Here is a 21,780-nt window from a genome sequence, read left to right as displayed (position 1 = left end):
CAGGTGGATCCCAGACGGGCACATGTGGGAGGCTTGTCTCTCTGCCTCCCCTCCTCTCACTGAATAAAATAATTCCATACTAACTTTTCATTTTAGAGCATCACAAAGCAGTAATAAAAATTTTTTGCCTAAGACATAAGAATACTTTGGATAATGACAGCAATATTCAAGAGCTAAGATTTTTTACCAATTTGCCTAGTCTTATTTGTTTTAGACTAGCTCAGTTTCTAGAAAATGATCTACGTATTTGTCACTGTAATAACTATTTGCATTTCATATGCAAACATGTCCTTGTTTTCTATTAAAAGTTCTCTTGAGTATATTATAATCCCAGAGTCCTAAATTGATACCAACAAAACAGAGGGGCTGGTAACCTAGATGATTTAGTTTTTCACACCTGTTCCTTATGAATCTTAAAGCAGAACTTCTGCCTGACCAGTGGCAGTGCAGTGGATAGAATGTCGACCTGGGATACTGACATCCAGGTTCAAAACCCGAGAGGTCTCCAGCTTGAGCTCAGGCTCACCAGCTTGTGCACAGGGTGCTAGCTTGAACGTGAGCGTTATCAACATGATCCCGTGGTTGCTGGCTTGAGCCCAAAGGTCACTGACTTGAAGCCCAAGGTCACTGGCTTGAGCAAGGGGTCACAGCCCTCTATCCCCATCAAGGCACTTATGAGAACCAATCAGTGAAACAACTAAAGTGATGCGAATACGAGTTGATGCGGATCATCTCTCTCCCTTTCTGTCTCTTTCTCACACTCACAATAAATAAATATTTAAAAAGCAGAAATTCTAAGGACATAAAATAGCTGCAATTTCTCCCCTAAATGTTGCGCAAAGAATAACTGGCACATAGACTGCAAAGGCCAAAGGGACACATGCTAAACAGAAACGTAAGTCACAAAACAAACAAACACATGAAAAACTTGGGAAAGGGTTTGAAGCAATCCATTTTTCCTCCTAGGCCATTCATTTTTAAGGCAAACATCTGTCTTCAACACTCAAGCCCAGGCAGTGCCTCTTTTGGGAAGCTGGCCCTCGGGTATCTCTCAACCCCTGCTGGGCTAACTCTCATGCTCCCGTGACAGTCCACATCCTCCTGTGTGGGGATCACTGCACTGTGTCCAATTTATCTACTTCACTCCCACCTACCAGAATTTAAAATCCTTGAGAGAGGAATCATGTTTGTTGTTCTTTGTATGAGCTTAGTATTACTGTACTTCTAGAAAGCACACAGTAGATGATAACTATTTGTGGAATGGGTGGGTGAATGAATGAATGAATGAATGCTGTCTGCTGTCATCCTCACTGGACACCAGCACCGTGCTGTCTAATTATGCTTTTGTACTACCATGTCACCTGTGGTGCCCCGGACCACACCCGCTCAAGTGGCAGGAGTGCACTCACAGCAACGGGAGCAAGCAGCAGAGATAACAACTCTTTGCATCCAACATTCTACCCACCAGCATCCTAATCACAGAGGAAGCTCTAAGAAGCGCCACATCAGACAGGAATGTAAGATATATCCAGAGCAAAGGTGTCTTAGAGCCTAGAGACCTCAAAAGGAGGAGAGGCAGGACAATGGTAGACTTTAAGATCTTCTGCCCCTAACCTTAGAAACTGAGTAGGAGGTATCCTCAACTACAACAACAGGTAGCAGGGCAGCTAAAGCGGCAGAGAGGACCGAGCAAGGACGACACGGGAAGGTATTTGGAAATCCAAGGCAGCTGTTTGGACAAGCTTGCAAACAGGCAGCAGAAGCTGAAACCTGGGAGGGAAATATGGCAGGTATAATACCAGGCCCAGTTCGAGCAACTATAGAACCAGGCATGTTACTGAAAAAGAGTATCAGGAAAAGACTAAAGTAGAAAACCAGTTCATAGACCCAGGGCAAAATGTTGGGAACAAAGAAAAGTCCTGTTACCTAAACTAAAACCGAAGGGCAGGTGCCAGCAGATAACAAGAATGACTTGATGCTGTAGTTCAAAATGTACTAAACCTGCTTAAAATAACAACCTGTCTCCCAAAGCGAAACAGAAACCTGGCCATACCATAGAATACACAAACACATACACAAAGTGATGGATGCATGTTACAATTTGAAGCCTACTGCTCTAGGCTTCAGGTGAACTCAGCCATGGACAAGGGCCCAAATTGATAGTTAGTGATTAAAAGGCTCTGAATGGTAGACATGAGAGCCAGTGCAGGCCTGACATAATATCACCCAGTTTGTTGTTGTTTTTTTTGTTGTTTTTGTTTTTTTTTAATTTTTCTGAAGCTGGAAACAGGGAGAGACAGTCAGACTCCCGCATGCGCCCGACCAGGATCCACCCGGCACGCCCACCATGGGGCGATGCTCTGCCCACCAGGGGGCGATGCTCTGCCCATCCTGGGCGTCGCCATGTTGCAACCAGAGCCATTCTAGCACCTGAGGCAGAGGCCAAGGAGCCATCCCCAGCGCCCGGGCCATCTTTGCTCCAATGGAGCCTTGGCTGCGGGAGGGGAAGAGAGAGACAGAGAGGAAGGCGCGGCGGAGGGGTGGAGAAGCAAATGGGCGCTTCTCCTGTGTGCCCTGGCCGGGAATCGAACCTGGGTCCTCCGCACGCTAGGCCAATGCTCTACCGCTGAGCCAACCGGCCAGGGCTCACCCAGTTTTAAAGTCCTACTCTTCTTAAGAACTGGAAAGCCTTTGAAGGCTTGCTATTGCAGCCTCCCAAGCAGCCCAGCAGTCCTGTCCTACACACTTTCCAGGAGGAAGCAGTGCATAACAATGGTTAGCACGCAGGCTCTGGAACCAGGGTTGAATCCCATCTGACTTACAATGACCTTACTTACATTTTTTAACCTTGTCTAGGCCTCCTATCTGAATACAAAATAGAAATAATGATACTTCCCATCTGATATCATAATAAAATAAGCCTGGCCTATGGTGGCACAGTAGATAGAGGTTCGACCTAGAACACTGAGGTAGGTAGCTGGAAACCCAGGGCTTACTCGGTCAAGGCCCATAAGAGAAGCAATCAATGAACAGCTAAAGTGAAGCAACTATGAGTTGATGCTTCTCGCTCCCCCACACCCCCTCTCTCTCCCTCTCTAAAATTAATAAATAAAACCTGCCTGACCTGTCGTGGTGCAGTGGATCAAGTGTGCACCTGGAATGCTGAGGTCACCGGTTTGAAACCCAGGGCTTGCCTGGTGAAGGCACATAGGTGAAGCAACCACTATGAGTTGATTCTTCCTGTTCCTTCCCCCTTTCTCTCCCTCTCTCCTCTCTCTAAAATCAATAAATATTTTTAAAAATCAATAAAATAAAATCTTTAAAGACTGATAAGGTGGTGGCACAGTGAATAGAGCATCAGCCTGGGACACAGAGGACCCAAGTTCAAAACCCCAAGGTCATCAGCTAGAGCACGGGATGGCTGGCTTGAGCATGGGATCATAGACATGACTCATGGTCACTGGCTTGAGCCAAAGGGTTGCTGGCTTGAAGCCCAAGGTTACAGGGTTGGGCCCAAGGTCGCTGCCTTGAGCAAGCTAGGGGTCCCTCACTCTGCTGTAGTTCCCCTGGTCAAGGCACATATAAGAAAGCAATCAGTGAACAACTAAGGTGCCACAACTATGAGTTGATACTCCTCATCTCTCCCTTCCTGTCTGTCTGTCCCTATCTGTCCCTTTCTCTGATTTTCTGTCTCTGTCTCTCTTGCTTAAAAAAAAAAAAATCCTTTAAAAATAAAATGACAAAGCAAAATGCCCAGAACATGTTAATCATTATCTCCGCCTGGCTTGGAACTGAGGACTTTGTGTGTGTAAGGGGAATTGATAACCACACAAGGGAACAGGACTGACTGTTATCATTATTACCTTACCACTGCTTAAGTGTTTCCAGTGAAAAGAACTTTACTATTCCCCAAAGCAACCTACATGTTTTTAATAAAATAAAATAAAAAGACCAAGTTTGCAGTTAAAATTTTCCAAAAATCTTTTTTTGTGTGTGTATTTTTCTGAAGCTGGAAACGGGGAGAGACAGTCAGACCGACTCCCGCATGCGCCCAACCGGGATCCACCCGGCACGCCCACCAGGGGCCATGCTCTGCTCACCAGGGGGCGATGCTCTGCCCCTCCGGAGCATCACTCCGCCTCGACCAGAGCCACTCTAGCGCCTGGGGCAGAGGCCAAGGAGCCATCCCCAGCGCCTGGGCCATCTTTGCTCCAATGGAGCCTTGGCTGCGGGAGGGGAAGAGACAGACAGAGAGGAAGGAGGAGGGGGGGGTGGAGAAGCAAATGGGCGCTCCTCCTATGTGCCCTGGCTGGGAATTGAACCCGGGTCCCCCGCACGCCAGGCTGACGCTCTACCGCTGAGCCAACCGGCCAGGGCCCCAAAAATCTTATATGGAACATGAAACTAGAGAACCAAGTCAGCTGTAGAAGGACCCTCAAATGCTTTCTCCATTGATTCTGACTGCTTTGGACCAAACACCAAAATGCTGTATAAAAGTCAAAAGAAAAGAAAATAACACTGAACTCTTGTTCACTGTTCTCTAGTTAGAGGTATCCTTTGGTATGTGATGAATGACAACACAAAAACACTTTCTGAATAGTTTCCTTGTGTACCAACAACCTCTAGTCCTACCACAGATCATCATTTTCTCCCCAAAGCACTATAAGAATATATTCCTCACTGTCATATAAATATGAAATCTTTTTTTTTTTTTTTTTTGAGAGAGAGAGAGTGAGAGAGAGAGGCAGGGAGAGACAGAAACATCAAGCTGCTCCTATATGTGCCCTGATCTGGGAATCGAACTGGCAGCCTCCGCGCTCTGGGACAATGCTCCAACCAACCAAGCTATACAGCCAGGGCTATGAAATATTTTTAAAATGTGCTCAAAGTGCACTTTATTTGGCAAAGAAAAGTCATATTTAATGTTATTGTTTTGTGGCCATAACAAAGAACAAGTATTCATTCATTGACAGAGTAGACTGGGACAACTCTTGTTAATGGAAACACGAAAACACCAAAGAGTCTATACTGGGTGGCTGGTACCACTCTAAAGACATGGAATGAATGTTAAGAGTTATTTTTGCTTTAAAGTTTTGGTGTTTCTAAAACTTAAAATTGTTGTTAAATGATCCCAAGTATATCAACCAATGTGAAACATATTTTGTTCTCCACAGTTTGTTCAGAAAAGCCTGGAATGTAGCAAGTATTCAGAGTCAATGGACAGCTCTCCAGTATAACCTGTTTCAAAGATTCCTCTGATTCAGTTTTAATCCTGGACTTATTTCCACCCACCACCCAACATACTATCAAGTGTCTCTTCCATGACCCAGCCACTCTGACTAACAAATTAAAGCTATTTTTAAAATTGACATAAACAAGATATTAGACAGGTAAATTTACTAAAATTCATGTATGCAGGGTGTATCTACAATGCACTCCAAACAAAAACTAATCCATTTTCAAAGTAGCCATTTTGGCTTCCCTGAGCTACTCCTCACTCATTAGCCTGAAAGAGATTTACTGCATTCAAAAAACTGAATCTGAATATTATTAAGATTGTAAAATCCTATGGAGCCAAACTGGTTTGTTTTTTTTTAAGAATTTTTAAAAGATTTTATTTATTCATTTTAGAGAGAATAAAGAGAGAAGGGGGGAGGAGCAAGAAGCACCAACTCCCATACGTGCCTTGACCAGGCAAGCCCAGGGTTTCAAACCAGCAACCTCAGCATTCCAAGTCGATGCTTTATCTACTGCACTACAACAGGTCAGGCCAAAATGTTTTATCAGACTCATTTCTAATTAATTTAAATGAAAAAGGTATATTGCCTCTGTATCTGAGCTTCAATATTTCTTCTGAAGTTACTTCTTTAAAATGCATCCTGGCTTCTAAGAATTGGAACTAAAGCTTTTGTTATAGTCACTTTCTCTAATTGTACATAATGGAGCAAAAAACTGTACATAAAAATTGTATATAAAATTGTCAAAAAGAAATAAACTCTGAAAAGTCTTTATTTATTTCAAGCCCTACTTCAATACCTATTACAATAAATACTACAAATATTATTTTGCCTTAAAGAAAGAGTAGGTCCTGATTATGGGATTTTTTAAAAACTATACATTCACTAAAAGGAGGGGGCAATTTTCTGTGTAAACAATTTTTAAATAGAATTACATTTTTTAATGGGGAATTGTATAAAGATTTATAAGTCCCAGAAAATTGACCATGTATTCCAGCAACTAACAAAAGCACTGTTTTATAAAAAGAACTTACAACCTACAGTGAAAATGGTTTTAGTAGAATTTGATGTCAACTAATAGATATATGTAGTAACTAAGTTTCAAGATTCATTTGAAACTGAAAGATCAATTCCAGAATACATAAATTGCTTACTAAGCAGAATAATTAAAAGAATATACTTCTGCTAGCATTGTATGCACATCTTGAAATGTAATTTCCCTAGTATTTACAGAATAACAATTATGTACCAGGCTCAGAACTCTGGAATGCCAAGAACTGGGTCTAAGTTTTTAATTTTTAAAATTCTTCTTCTGCTTTTTTTTTGCAAGAGAGAGAGAGATAGGAAGGGCGAGAAATGAGAAGCATCAACTCCTAGTTACATCACTTCTGTATTCCAAACACTGTATAGTGTTTATAAATGTTGCTTGAATATTTTGCAACATTCATCTCCTTTACTTTTACTTTCTCCATTTCTCTACCTCTCTCATGTTTTGGGGCACGTCCATATGCTAGTCCCTGTTTTTCCCTTCATGCCTCATCAACACCCCTTCTCTTTCTTTCACGCCTTACCCTCAACCCATCATTATTGACCATAACAGAACTAACGTACCCTTTTGTTTCATTTACTGGCTTGGAATTGATGGTCTCTATTCTTAAATTCATTTACGCAGACTATCTTAAATTTCTCTAAAAATTGTTTTTTAGTGCATGACCCTCGATTTCTTATTTTCTAAAGTTGACTCTGAAAAGAAAAACAGCCACCCTTGTTTTAAAAGGAAAAGAACAGGGTCTCACAGCTTCTTGTGTTGGGAGATTATTTAAATATTGAAAATTTTATGAAAGGGGAGAAAAAGCTTAAACATAAATCAGGAAAAAAAAGAAATGTTAAAATTTAAAAGCTCCTCTATTTTAGTCAAATACCTGCAACGGTTATGGGGGATCATGAAAGATGAAAAAGCTCAACGTGTACTTTTATTCTATTACCCAAATTCTAGAACACAGTTAAAAATGTTATATTGGACATCTTCTTTCAACACCGGATGCATCACTTATTTCTCCATTACTTATTTTTTAAATGGTTAAACTTTGTATTATGTTATTTCTGTAATCAGAACAAAAATGACGCTTGTTCTTTTCAGGACTATGTGCTGTTTCCCATCACTGAAAGTAAGGGGCTTTTCAGTCCCTTAGTTGTAAAGCAGCAACTTCTTTACCACTTCTCTCACACAGTTCCAGATGTTAACACCTCAACACCCAAATCACTCAGCAAAACAACAAAAATCCAAGAATATTAAAGCAATGAAAAAAATCTCTCACAATACTTAAAGTGTTACTATACTCTATGAAATGGTATCATTGCCTCTACACACATAAAATGTTACCTCTGACAGTAAGTTAATAAGAAAGTCCACTCAAAAGGAAGCATTTGGATGCCCACCCTCAATTTTGTATAAAATGTAATTTTAATCAGTGGAAGCCAACCAAACGGTGACTTCGAGAGTAATGACATTAAAATACAACAAACTGTAAATCCAGAAACCTGGAAGTTTCTTTGAATTTCTTGCTCATCTCTTACTAACACAAGGAAATGATCATAATACGCTTGATAACAAATTTGTTATCTGCCCAATTTAGACCAGTTGTACTGGTGTCACGGTAGGAGAATCTCTTGACATTAAGGAAAATAAAAACACACAGGGCAAGGAGTCACCGAGATGCCGAGTCCCCAAGACACCAGACACTGGGCTTAGACACAGAGAAGCCACACCGCCATCCATATGCCTGACAACGAGATTTGACAGCAGATCCTCGGAGCGCATGCGGAGGTCCAGGCTGCGGCGTGAGACCGGTCCTCTCCTACCCAGGCGAGCTGCAGTGGACTCAGCCCAGGCCCTGGAGCCCAAGCACAGCGGGCTCATTCCCGGCGGGCAGAGATGCAAAGACGCACCCAGCACTTCGCCTGCCCCGGCGCGCGGGATGGAGCGTAGGACGGGGTCGGGAAGCCCGGCAAGGGCGGCACGGCCGCGCACACCCCTCACCTGGCAGAAGCACCTCTGCGCCGCCGTCTCCGGGGGCTGCTCTCCGCCGTGGCCCGGGCGCAGCAGCCACACGACGCCCAGGAGGCCGATCAGGAAGCCCCAGAGGCGGCCCATAGCCGCTCGAGCCGACAGTCGCCGCGCGCCTCGGAGAACTCAGCCCTCGGGAGCAGGCCGTGCGCCGGCAGATGAAGCCCGCGCGGCCCGGCCCCCGCCGGCGCCCCACCTCCGGCCGCCTCCCGGGCCCGCCCTCGGCTGTCCGGCCTCTTAGCGGCCGCCACCTCTCCTCGGAGCCTGCGGACGTGCCAAGGCGCCCGTGCCGGCCGCTCCGGGCCTCGGGCCTGTTTCCTTCCCTGTACGTGAGGCTGACGAACGAACCCGCTTCCTGGATCCGCCTGCTGGGCCGTCGGGCCGCCGCGCGCGCCCCCGCCTCCCCAATGTCCAGAGCCTGGAGACGAGGCCCGGCTGGCCCGGCCGCAGCCCCCGGGCCGTTGCCAGGGTCCTTTCCGCTCCCAGCGCAGGAGCGGGAACCGGCGATGTCTTCCCGCAGGGCCCCGCCCCACCGCGCGCTCTCCGGGCCAATCCTTCTGTCTCAATGCAAGGAAATCGAACCGTAAGAAGTACGTGTCCCTAGTGTCCCTGGCAGAGTCTCAAAGCTGAGAGGGATGTTAGTGATCCTCAAGACCCAGGGCTGTATATGTGATTTAGATTTTCAAGTAGTCACGTCAAAAAAAATCGCAAAAAGAGCCTGACCTGTGGTGGCGCAGTGGGATAAAGCGTTGACCTGGAACACTGAGGTTGCTGGTTCGAAACCTTGGGCTTGCCCAGTCAAGGCACATATGGGAGTCGAAGCTTCCTGCTCCTCCCCCTTCCTCTCTCTCTGTCTCTCTCTCTCACTCCTCTCTCTCTAAAAAACCAATAAATAAAATATTTTTTAAAAAAAATCGCAAAAAGAAACAGGTGGAATTAATTTCAATGATTTAGTTTACCCAAGCTGCGCAAAATATTTCAAAATATGCTCAGTATGAAATTACTTTACATTTTTTTCTGTTTATCTTTGAAATCTGGTGTCCATTTTATACAAACCAGCCGCATTTCATAGTCAAATGTGATTCTGTATGGGACAGCGAAAGGGGAGACTACCCTCCCGCTTTTTAAGAGGCCACAGGCCCAAGGAGGACAGGACTGAGCTGCTGCGTAGTGGGTAGAACCAGGTCCTCTGACTCCCGGCAATGGGACCAGTCTTATCAGCTTTTTGTTGTTTTATTTTGTTGTTGTTTTTAAGGAGACAATTTTAAGGTGTAACTGGAAAGTTTCCCAACATCTTGCACATTAAAAGTGCAAGTATTTCAAATTTCCTTTATTGGGGTAAGCGTTAAGACATCATGCAATGAAGTAGTTTAGGATATGGAAGGACCAAAATAGGTATTACTTCTATTTTCTAGCTGAGAAAAAAAGGGCATAGAAAGTTTATGTACATCATTCAAAATCACATGTTATGGTATAGGTAAGGCTCAAAGTTAGATATTTCTTTTATATATATATTTTTTATTTATTGATTTTTAGAGAGAGGGGATAGAGAGAGAGAGAAGGGGGAGGAGCAGGAAGCATCAACTATCAACTCCCATATGTGCCTTGACCAGGCAAGCCCAAGGTTTCAAACTGGCAACCTCAGTGTTCCAGGTCGATGCTTTATCCCACTGCACCACCACAGGTCAGGCCTAAGTTAGATATTTCTTAATTCAACCTCATAGCCTTTGCTCTGTCCATTCAAGCCAATTGATGTGTATTATAAAAGTAACCAACCAACCAACCAAAAAAAAAAATATGTGACCAACCATCTGTGAGCCTGGTGGGTTTGAGAAACCCTGGTTCAAATATCGACAACATGCCACGCATAGGTACGTATTAGTACAATGTCCCTCTTTACCTGGAAAGTTCTTTTTCATTATACGTGTATAACAGATCCTACTTACCCCTTCTAGGGCCAAACTCAACTCCAACTCCCCCTTCTATGTGGTCTTCCTGGTTTCCTTCTCACCCAGTTTCAGTATCTAAGTGAACTTCAATTCAATAAATTAACTCTATGCCAGGCTGAGCTTGACATTAGACACACAAAAATATATAAGGCCCACTCTCCCTGCCTGTGGAGGGACACCCCATGGAACCTTAGTATGTGATCTTTCATGAAATTTTTTACTTCATGTTTATACCACTGAAATGTAATCTCTTTAAACTCCTTAAGCAAGGACTATGACTCAGACATACCTGGTGACATGTAGGGATCTTAACAAGGAGCTTCTCTGTACATATTTGTAAAATGAATAAACATTTTTCATGTGGTCACAGTATCAATATCGAAATGAGAGACACAATAGGAAAAAGGAAACTAAATTTAAAAAGCCTAAAATTGCAGGAGGAAGCAATCTGAACATGAATAAGCTCTGGATTTCACCCTGATACAATAGCCTGTAATTTGGAGGAGTTTAAATGTTCACAGGAAAGCTCTATTCCATAAGACTCAAACTCTTTCTCAGAACAAATTTCTAGCAAACTTATAATCAGAAACAAACACCATATGTGACAACTTTTTTTTTTTTACTTTATTGTCTTTTTCTAGCTTTATGGAGATATAGTTGACAAAATTGTAATTCATTTAAAGTGTACATTGCAGTGATTTAATATATTAATACATATACACTGTGAAAGGATTCCCCCCATAGAGTTCATTAACACAGTCATCATCTCACATAGTTAATCTTCTCCCTCCTTGGGAAGAACATTCAAGTTCAACTCTCTTAGCAAATTTCTGTTACACAATACAGTGTTATCGACTATAGTCACATGATATACATTAGATCCTGATACCTTATTCATCTTATAATTGAAAGTTTGTAACCTTTGACCAGCTTCTCCCTTTTACCACCAGCCCCTAGCCTCTGGAAAACACTTTTCTATTCTCTGTTTCTATGAGTTCTACATTTTAAAATTATTATTCCCCATATAAGTAATACCATGCAATATTTGTCTTTTTCTCTCTGGCTTATTTCACTTAGCATATTGCCCTCAAGTTTCCCCGGACCGTTGTAGTAAATGGCAGGATTTCCTTCTTTCTTCTGGCTGAATAATAGTCCATTGTATAAGTATACAGTAGCTTCTTTATCCATTTATCCATTGCCGGACACTTAGGTTGTTTCCATACTTTGGCAATTGTGAAGAATATTGCAATAAGCATGGGAGTGAAGATATCTCTTCGGGATCATGGTTTTATTTTCTTTAAATATATCCCCAGAAGTGAGACTGCTGGATCTTCATTTTATTGTCTTGGTAATTATAATTTTTTTCATTAAGATTAAAATTTTTTTAAAGTTTATTTTATTGATTTTAGAGAGAGAGGAAGGAAGAGAGAGAGAGAGACAGGAACATCAATCTGTTCCTGCATGTGCCCTGACTGTGAATCAAACTGGCAGCCTCTGTGCTTCAGAACGATGCTCTAACCAACTGAGCTGTCCAGCCAGGGCCTATGTTTCCATTAAGATTTATAGGCCGGTTGGCTCAGTGGTAGAGCATCGGCCTGGAGTGCAGAAGTCCCGGGTTCGATTCCTGGCCAGGGCACACAGGAGAGGCACCCATCTGCTTCTCAACCCTTCCCCCTCTCCTTCCTCTCTGTCTCTCTCTTCCCCTCCAGCAGTGAGGCTCCATTGGAGCAAAGATGGCCCCGGGCGCTGGGGATGGCTCTTTGGCCTCTGCCCCAGGCGCTAGAGTGGCTCTGGTCGCAACAGAGCGAAGCCCCAAAGGGGCAGAGCATCGCCCCCTGGTGGGCGTGCCGGGTGGATCCCGGTCGGGTGCATGCGGGAGTCTGACTGTCTATCCCCGTTTCCAGCTTCAGAAAAATACAAAAAAAAAAAAAAAGATTTATAAAAGAGTTTAGAATATGTAAAATACAGTTTAGACATGTTGTATAACTATCACTGACATATCCCTGAGAATCCTTCAAGTTGGACCTTCATGTGAATTACTTCTTCAACTGTGTCTACTCTTGCAACCATCTCATCTTGCCTGTGTTGGAGCCTACAAGCTAACTATTAGTAATTCAATAACTATTTAAGAAGTACCCACAGGGTGCCTAGTCAACCTCTGATTTCAAGTCCAACCTCCCATCTATTATGCTATTTGCTAAACAACATTAAATCTTGCAGAGATGAACAAGGTTACAACTCTGTTATTCTAATACTAGTCATTATAAGAATAACATGATTTACATTTGATGTACATGGCATTTCTTGATGGAATTCTGATTACTGTGCAAATAACAGCTTTTTTTTTTTTTTAATAACCAAAGCTGGACATAGTTTGAAATGCGACATGATTTCAGTAGGAAGGGTTTCAGTACCTACACAATTTCTGGCATTGAATAGACTGGAAGGAAATAATTTAAAGAAAGTAGTTGATCCAAAAAAAGGAATATTATGACACACAAGAGGAAGAAAAGCTAAATAAAAACCTGAAATTTTTGGTGCTGATATTTGAGTAGGCTTACTTATTTAATTAACAGTTATTAAATATAAGTACACACATGGTATATTGCTATACTTTTCTCTCAAGCTGCTTGAGATCATCTGAGTTGGGGGGACATGCCACCTAAGCTCTGTCTTCACCTTCTTTATTTATGGGATGTTCCTGAAAGAGCAAGCTATCTATAGTAATGACTCCACTTCTTAACTTCCCATTCACACCTTAATTCACTGTGTAATCTGGTTTCCAACTCCACCCTCTGTAATCTCCTCTTTACCTAATTTTATTGCCAACCCTAATGACCATTTTTTTATGACATCATGGAGTCTCTGATGCATTTTGACAACATTGATTCCTCCCTCCTTTAATTAAATTTCCTGTGTACCAAACACTCCAGATTCTCCTTGTATTTCTCACTGACATTATTTCACTGTCTCTTTCACAAGCTTTCCCCAGCCCATTTCTAAAATGGGAGTATTCCCAGGATTCTAGCCTTTGTCCAGCACTCTTCTTCCCTAATCTCATGATTTTAAATACCTCCTCTATACTGATGACTCCCAAATCATTTTTCTAGTTCAGATAACTCCCTTGCGCTTCAAAATCCCACTGCCTATTGGACATATCCATCCACTTTTTTTCCAAAACATTTGATCACGCCGCCATCCATATGCAGACACTTAGAAAGCAGGAAGCCACCTCCAGTTCCTCCCTCTCTTTTACCTCCCATCACCTAATGATAAACCAAGTTCTGCCGGTTCTGTCTTCCATTTATCCCTTCCTTCCCACCTTTATGACCGAGGATTTAGTTCCAGTCCTTGTTGTCCCTCACCTGATTTATGCCACATTTCCTTAACTGATCACCCAGCCTCTAGCCTTGTACCCCTCAAAAAGCAGCCTCGACGCTAGCCTTTCTCAAAACTGTAAACCTGACCACGTCACACCTCTTTAAAATCTTCAATGCTCCTGATTCAGGAATAAAATTGAAGATGCTCAGCGTTGACATTCAAGGTCCCCAGTGATCTGGCCCCACTCCAGCTTCCTCCCCAACACCTCTCTGACAGCAAGTCAGTGAACTGTTAACAACTTCCGATAGAGACCTGTTTCCAGCCTCGACATCCTTTGTTCAGCGTACTTCCCCTCCTGAAATGTTTCCTCCCCTGCCCTGCACCCAGGACTTCCACTCCCCTTGGCTTCCTCCCTAAGCCCTCACCCTCATCTGAGGTTGGAGTAGGTTCCTCCTCGTTGGTTCCACAAGGTCACAGAATTGTGCGTACCCCGTGGAATAAAATATATGTTTATGTATAGGTTTTCCCCATTCACCGGACGGGTGGGGACCTTGCCTTGGTAGTCTCAGGTTCCCCAGCACCTAGCATTATGTATGTGCTTCAGAAGACGACTTGTGAATGAATTAGTGAATGTACAAATAAAGTAACTAACTAACAAACTTAAAAAGATAATAACAGCATGAGATATCACAGGGCAGTGTGTGATTATAATTCAAATAAATGCTCTAAGCTTAGAGCAAAGCCATCATTTTGGGCAGAGTAATTGTGGATAGAGGAGAGGACACGGTAGAATTGGGATCGACAAGAAAAAATTTTCAGAAGGTACAGATGTGGGAAAGCTGATGACAAAGTAGGGGCTCAACTACCAGTTGATTCATTAAAAATCAATCAATAGGCCCTGGCCGGTTGGCTCAGTGGTAGAGCGTCGGCCTGGCGTGCGGGGGACCCAGGTTCGATTCCCGGCCAGGGCACACAGGAGAAGCGCCCATCTGCTTCTCCACCCCTCCCCCTCTCCTTCCTCTCTGTCTCTTTCTTCTCCTCCCGCAGCCAAGGCTCCATTGGAGCAAAGATGGCCCGGGGCACTGGGGATGGCTCCTTGGCCTCTGCCCCAGGCGCTAGAGTGGCTCTGGTTGCTGCAGAGCGACGCCCCGGAGGGGCAGAGCATCGCCCCCTGGTGGGCAGAGCGTCACCCCTGGTGGGCGTGCCGGGTGGATCCCGGTCGGGCGCATACGAGAGTCTGTCTCTCCCCATTTCCAGCTTCAGAAAAATACAAAAAAAAAAAAAAATCAATCAATAAAAATTATCTAAAACTCATTTAGAAAGTATTTTTAATCTGACCTGCGGTGGTGCAGTGGATAGAGTGTCAACCTGGAATGCTGAGGTTGCCGGTTCGAGCACCTGGGCTTGCCTGGTCAAGGCACATATGACAAGCAATCAAAGCAATGAACATTTCAAGTGAAGCAACTATGAGTTGATATTTTTTTGCTCCCCATCCCTCTCTCTCCTCTCTCTGTACAATCAATAAGTAAAATCTAAAAAAAAAATATATATATATATATATATACATATTATGATCAGGTTTATTCAGTCAAGAAACAAGAGTGACTACACACCCAGGGATTCCATGTTGACTGTTAAAATCACTCCCTTGCCTCCAGCAGACCACCTATAAGGCTCAACTCCAAAACTGCAGACCTTACATTATACACTCCTACTTTCCACTTTCCCCCATGAGGCCTGGTCCGCTCCTCTTCCATTCTAAAAGGAGCTGGAGGATTCTTCTAGGAATAAACAGTGGCATCAAAAACAACAAAACAGGCCCTGGCCGGTTGGCTCAGTGGTAGAGCATCAGCCTGGCATGCAGGAGTCCCAGGTTCGATTCCCGGCCAGGGCACACAGGAGAAGCACCCATCTGCTTCTCCACCCCTCCTCCTCTCCTTCCTCTCTGTCTCTCTCTTCCCCTCCCGCAGCCAAGGCTCCATTGGAGCAAAGTTGGCCTGGGCGCTGAGGATGGCTCCATGGCCTCTGCCTCAGGTGCTAGAATGGCTCTGGTTGCAACGGAGCAACGCCTCAGATGGGCAGAGTGTCGCCCCCTGGTGGGAATGCTAGGTGGATCCCAGTCGGGTGCATGTGGGAGTTTGTCTGACTGCCTCCCTGTTTCCAACTTCAGAAAAATAAAAAAATAAAAAAACAAAACAGCTGATTCCTTTCACTCACACACTCAGAATTCTAACGACCTTTTTATTTTAGCTTCTTATTTCATAACCAGAAAACCTAAGTTGGCCAGATTGTTAAGAAAAGCCTCCAATATGTCAGAGACCAAAAGAAATAGGAAAAAGGAACTTCGAGGAAACAAAAAAGGAAGACAAAAAGCTGTGATCAATATCATCAAAGACATAAGAACAGGGTATTCTAAAAAGGAACAATCAGAGAACAAGGGAGAGTTCTTAGAAACTAAATATGTGGTAGCTAAAATAAAAATTGTCAACAGAAACGTTAGTAAAGACACTGAGAACATCTCCTAGATAGTGGAATAAAAAGGCAGAGGTAGAGTCTGACCAGACAGCGTTGCAGTGGAGAAGCCAGGTTCAAAACCTCAAAGTCGCCGGCTTAAGTAAGCAGGGCCTCATCTGGGCTTGAGCACATACTCACCAGCTTGAGTGTGGGATCATAAACATGACCCCATGGTCGCTGGCTTGAAGCCCAGGGTCGCTGGCTTGAGCAAGGGGTCACTGGCTCAGCTGGAGCCCCGCCCCCATCCCTCCACCAGTCAAAGCATGTATGAGAAGCGATCAGTGAACAACTAAAGTGCTACAATGACTAGTTGATGCTTCTCATCTATCTCTCTCCCTTCCTGTCTGTCTCTCACTAAAAAAAAAAAGAGGTAGAAATATTTGAAATGAGATGGAAAAAATAGAGGATTAATTCAGGGAAAAGAGAGTCTCACTAATAAGAGTACCACTAAAAGAATATGAGAACAGAGAAGAAAATCATCTTAGAAGAAATTCAAGGAAATGGCCAAAATTGAAGGATGACTGTCTAGATTGACAGGGAACACTGAGTGCCAGTTCTAGGGATGGAAAATGCCCCTAACAGAAATGAAACTTTCAGAAAGAAAAACAAATCCTGGTTCCTACAAAGAATTTAGAATCAGAAGGGCAACTGCAAAAGCTACGCAATGGAGCAGGACTTTCAAAGCTCTGAGAGAATTCCACAGCCAGCCAAACTATTAGTCAAATATGAGAACAGAATTAAGGTATTGTTTGATATGAAGAATAATGTACATCTTCAAATCCTTTCTCAGAAAATTACTGAGAGGCTATGATCCAAAGGAGTAAACAAAAATGAGCAAACTGGGGTATCAGAAAAGCAAAGATAGCACAAAAGAGGGGAATTAAAGAAGTTCTAGAAGAAACTTATTTAACAACCCTAGAGAGCCCAGATTAGAGCAAGAAGAATGAGGCCTCCCAGAGGAGGTAAAACATAGGACTGGAGGGAACCTGATGAGACTGACTTTCTGAAAAACATGTCTCTGGGTAAAACATAGGACTGGAGGGAACCTGATGAGACTGACTTTCTGAAAAACATTATTCAGAGGGGATTTACAATTGTATTGTAAAGTTGGGAAGAAAAGTGATTAAAAAAACAAAACAAAACAACTAAGCACATTTTTAAAAGGAGGCATCTTTTCAGCTCTGGCCGGCTAGCTCAGTGGTAGAGTGTTGGCCTGGCGTGTGGAAGTCCTGGGTTCAATTCCCAGCCAGGGCACACAGGAGAAGCGCCCATCTGCTTCTCCACCCCTCCCCCTCTCCCTCCTCTCTATCTCTCTTCCCCTCCCACAGCCAAGGCTCCACTGGAGCAAAAGTTGGTCCCAGGCGCTGAGGATGGCTCCATGGCATCTGCCTCAGGGAAGTTACTGCGGTTGCAGCAGAGCAATGCCCCAGATGGGCTAAGCATCGCCCCCTGGTGGGCATGCCGGGTGGATCCCAGTTGGGTGCATGCAGGAGTCTATCTCTCTTCCAGCTTCTCACTTCAGAAAAATACAAAAAAAAAAAAAAAAAGGCAGCTTTTCATTACAGGAAGTACAAAACGGTTTACAATAGAGCAAATCTGCTGTAGTATATTGCTTGATTTACATCATCCCACAGTGAGACAAATAGTGGATAGTGATTTCTTCAAAACTCGTCTATATCATAGGAAGAAGTATAAAGGTAGGGAAAGTGGAGATCTGGAGTTATTTAAGGGTGCTAAATCTTTATCTTCATTATGAGGAAGGCAAGAGATAAATTCTGAGATAAATCCTAAAATTTATCTATCAAAAAAAAGCAGTATAAGCATATTATTTAGAAATATGAAGATAAAGTCTGACCAGGCAGATGTGCAGTGGATGGAGTGTCAGACTGCGATGCAGAGAACCCAGGTTCGAGACCCCAAGGTCGCTGGTTTGAGTAAGGGGTTACTCGGTCTGCTGTAGCTCCCCCCTCTCCAGTCATGGCACATATGAGAAAGCAATCAATGAACAACTAAGGTTATACAATGAAAAATTGATGCTTCTCATCTCTCTCCCTTCCTGTCTGTCTGTCCCTATCTATCCCTCTCTCTGTCACACACACACAAAAAAAAAGAAAGAAAGAAAGAAAGAAAGAAAGAAAGAAAGAAAGAAAGAAAGAAAGAAAGAAATATGGAGGTACATATAGGAAAACCATATAAGAATTGGGGAATGAGACTCAGAGGTAGAATAGAGTGGGGACAGTAGACTCCTTTTAACCTAATCCTTGTGGAACTTCCTTTTTTTTTTTTTTTTTTTTAAAAAAGAAACTATCTTTATGTATTACTTTCATTAAAGAAGAGTATCTCCAGAAAGCCTAGGAATTCTAATTTATATTCCTATCTCAACATTGTACTGCTTAGCTATAAACACATTTAATTTAGTGCATTCTGGTAGGTATTTGTAGGTACAAATTTTTTTTTTTTGTATTTTTCTGAAGCTGGGAACAGGGAGGCAGTCAGACTCCCGCATGCGCCCGACCAGAATCCACCCGGCACGCCTACCAGGGGGCGATGCTCTGCCCATCCTGGGTGTCGCTCTGTCGCGACCAGAACCACTCTAGTGCCTGGGGCAGAGGCCAAGGAGCCATCCCCAGCGCCTGGGCCATCTTTTGCTCCAATGGAGCCTCGGCTGCGGGAGGGGAAGAGAGAGACAGAGAGGAAGGAGAGGGGGAGGGGTGGAGAAGCAGATGGGCGCCTCTCCTGTGTGCCCTGGCCGGGAATAGAACCCGGGACTTCCGCACGCCAGGCTGATGCTCTACCACTGAGCCAACCCGCCAGGGCCTATAGGTACAAATTTGTTATGACAAAGTTTTAAAGACTCAAGTGTTATGACTGATACTTGAGCAAAAGTAGGTGCTACTTGCCTATCTGGTACTATTACCCAGTCTCTCTCTAGAAAAAGGTCAGTTCCTTTCCGATTAGTTCTCTTTCACTAACAAATTACCATAAAACTTAATGGCTTAAAACAACAAACATTTATCATCTCACAGTTTTTGTGGGCCAGCAATTCAGGAGCAGCTGAACTGGGTAATGTGACTCAGTTTCTTCTTCTTTTTTTTTAGTTTTATTTTTATTAAGTGAGAGGTGGGGAGGCAGAGACAGACTCCTCCATGCGTCCCAACCGAGATCCACCTAGCAATGCTCTGCCAATCAGGGGCCACTGCTCTGTTGTTCAGCAACCGAGCTATTTTAGCACCTAAGGCAAGGCCACTGAGCCATCCTCCACACCCAGGCCAACTTGCTCAAACCTTTTGAGCCATGGCTATGGGAGAAGGAGAGAGAGAGAAATAGAGAAAGATGAGGGGGAGGGATAGAGAAGCAGATGGTTGCTTCTCCTCTGTATCCTAACCAGGAATCAAACCTGGGACTTCCACACACTAGGCCAATGTCTACCACTGAGCCAACTGGCCAGGACTGATTCAGCTTCTAATGATGTTGCAATCAAAACTAGGGCATCAGGCACCTAAACGTTTGCCTAGGGCTAGAGGCTCTGCTTCCAAGAGAGCTCACTCATATGGCTGCTGGCAAGAGACCTCAGTTTCTTGCTGGCTGTCCCTTGCCATGTGGGTTCTCCACAGTCTGCTGGTGTGTCCTCATCACACAACAGCTGGCTTCTCCCTGAGGGAGTGATCCTAGGGAGAGTAAGGAGGAAGCCCCAGTTCCTTTTATGACCTACTATCTCACTGTATGCTGTCACTTCCACTTTATTCTATTTGCCCAGAGCAAGTCACTAGGTCAGGAGGGGACGGGTAGAGGTGGGAATTAAACTCTACTTTAAATTTTTTTAATTGATTTGAGAGAAAGAGAGAGAGAGAGAGAGAGAGAGAGAGAGAGAGAGAAACATTGATTTGTTGCTCACTTATTTATTCATTCATTGGTTGAGTCTTGTATATGCCCTGACCAGGAATCAAACCTGCAACCTTAGTGTATGGGGACAACACTTTAAGCAACTGAAGTTACCTGGCCAGGGCTAGGCTCCACTGTTTTCTTTCTTTAATTAATTGTGAGGTGGAGAGGTGGAGAGGCAAAGACAGACTCCCGCATGTGCCTTGACCAGGATCTACCTACCAACCCCCTACCAGGCAATGCTCTGCCCATCTGGGGCTGCTGCTCTGTTGCTTGGCAACTGAGCTATTTTAGTGCCTGAGGCTGAGGCCATGAAGCTATCCTCAGCGCCCAGGACCAACTTTACTTGAACCATTTGAGTCATGGCGTGGAGAAGCAGATAGTTGTTGTTTCTCCTGTGTGCCCTGACCAGGAATGGAACCCGAGACTTCCACACACCAGGATAACTCTCTACCACTAAGCCAACTGGCTAGGACCTATGTATATATGTATATTTTAAATCAACATCCAATAGTGCTAAATTAATGTTCGGTAGAGTAGAAGACTATCTTTAAACAATTTTTTGAAGAGTTTTAAACCCATCTCATCACTGTTATGACATCTCTTTTAATGACCTCCCCCAAACAATTCAGCCCTACTTTCTCACATCTCTTCTTTTCTATTCTATAATGTTGTAAGTCCCTTTAGTACTGATGATATTTCTATAGACTTTTTGTATTTCTTCTTACCTATCATGGTGTCTGACATATTCATGTATTTATTCATTCAATAATTTATATATATATATATAACCATCTTCTGGGGATACAATAATGAGCAAGAAATGGTCACAGTCCTTGTTTTTCTAAAACTTATGGTCTTCTGGGACAAAAAGATACTAACCATTTAATCACACTTATGAATGTATTATAACAAATTGAACAACATTTTCTGACGGAAAGGAATACAGTCCTTGAGGTGCATATAAGAAAGGATCAGGGCTGTTCTGGGGTTGGCATGGGAAAATAGGTTCATCTGAAGTTGGAATTTTGCCAGATGGGTAAGAGAAAAATAACATGGATCAAGAAGTTTAAAATATTGTTTATTTATATTGAAAGAACACATTAGTATGTGCTCATAAATTTTGAATTGGACCAAACTGAGCTGACTTTTTTTCTCTGCCTCATCCTCTCTTCTTTACTTCTTGATGTCAGAAGTGCTGTATTTTGGTATGGATGGACTTATTTGACCAGAGTAGTTGCTGCTGAATGGAAGAAGGGACTAGTCTTGCCCAATCCATTCTCCTTGTTTACTGTCTGCTGCAATTCCCAGTTATATTTTTAAAAACATGCCCTGGCCGGTTGGCTCAGCGGTAGAGCGTCGGCCTGGCGTGCGGGGGACCCGGGTTCGATTCCTGGCCAGGGCACATAGGAGAAGCGCCCATTTGCTTCTCCACCTCCACCCCTCCTTCCTCTCTGTCTCTCTCTTCCCCTCCCGCAGCCAAGGCTCCATTGGAGCAAAGATGGCCCGGGCGCTGGGGATGGCTCCTTGGCCTCTGCCCCAGGCGCTAGAGTAGCTCTGGTCGCTGCAGAGCGACGCCCCCTGGTGGGCAGAGCATCGCCCCTGGTGGGCGTGCCGGGTGGATCCCGGTCGGGCGCATGCGGGAGTCTGTATGACTGTCTCTCCCCGTTTCCAGCTTCAGAAAAATACAAAAAACAAACAAACAAACAAAAAATAAATAAAATAAAAACAGAATAGAATACACACACGACAACATAAGATTTTTTTCCTGATAAATTTGAAGACATTGTTTATGTGAATTTGGTAACTT

At 43.7% G+C, this 21,780-nt stretch overlaps 2 protein-coding genes across 3 annotated transcripts in view; both read right to left on the bottom strand.

Moving 5' to 3' along the window:
* Positions 1–8,410, bottom strand: part of ERO1A (endoplasmic reticulum oxidoreductase 1 alpha) — a 54,186-nt gene extending 45,776 nt beyond the window's left edge. For both annotated transcript variants that reach the window (XM_066278020.1, XM_066278021.1), the window contains exon 1: positions 8,278–8,410. In XM_066278020.1, the coding sequence (XP_066134117.1) occupies positions 8,278–8,391 (114 nt within the window). In that variant the 5' untranslated portion in view covers positions 8,392–8,410. The remainder of the gene's footprint in view (positions 1–8,277) is intronic.
* Positions 1–21,780, bottom strand: part of GNPNAT1 (glucosamine-phosphate N-acetyltransferase 1) — a 211,468-nt gene that overhangs the window by 94,464 nt on the left and 95,224 nt on the right. The window lies entirely within an intron of this gene.

The sequence above is a fragment of the Saccopteryx bilineata genome, chromosome 4 (genome assembly GCF_036850765.1).
Source record: "Saccopteryx bilineata isolate mSacBil1 chromosome 4, mSacBil1_pri_phased_curated, whole genome shotgun sequence".
In the NCBI taxonomy this organism is placed as follows: Eukaryota; Metazoa; Chordata; class Mammalia; order Chiroptera; family Emballonuridae; genus Saccopteryx; species Saccopteryx bilineata.
Note: the sequence above shows the minus strand (reverse complement) of the source record. Positions and strands in the feature narration are given on the sequence as shown.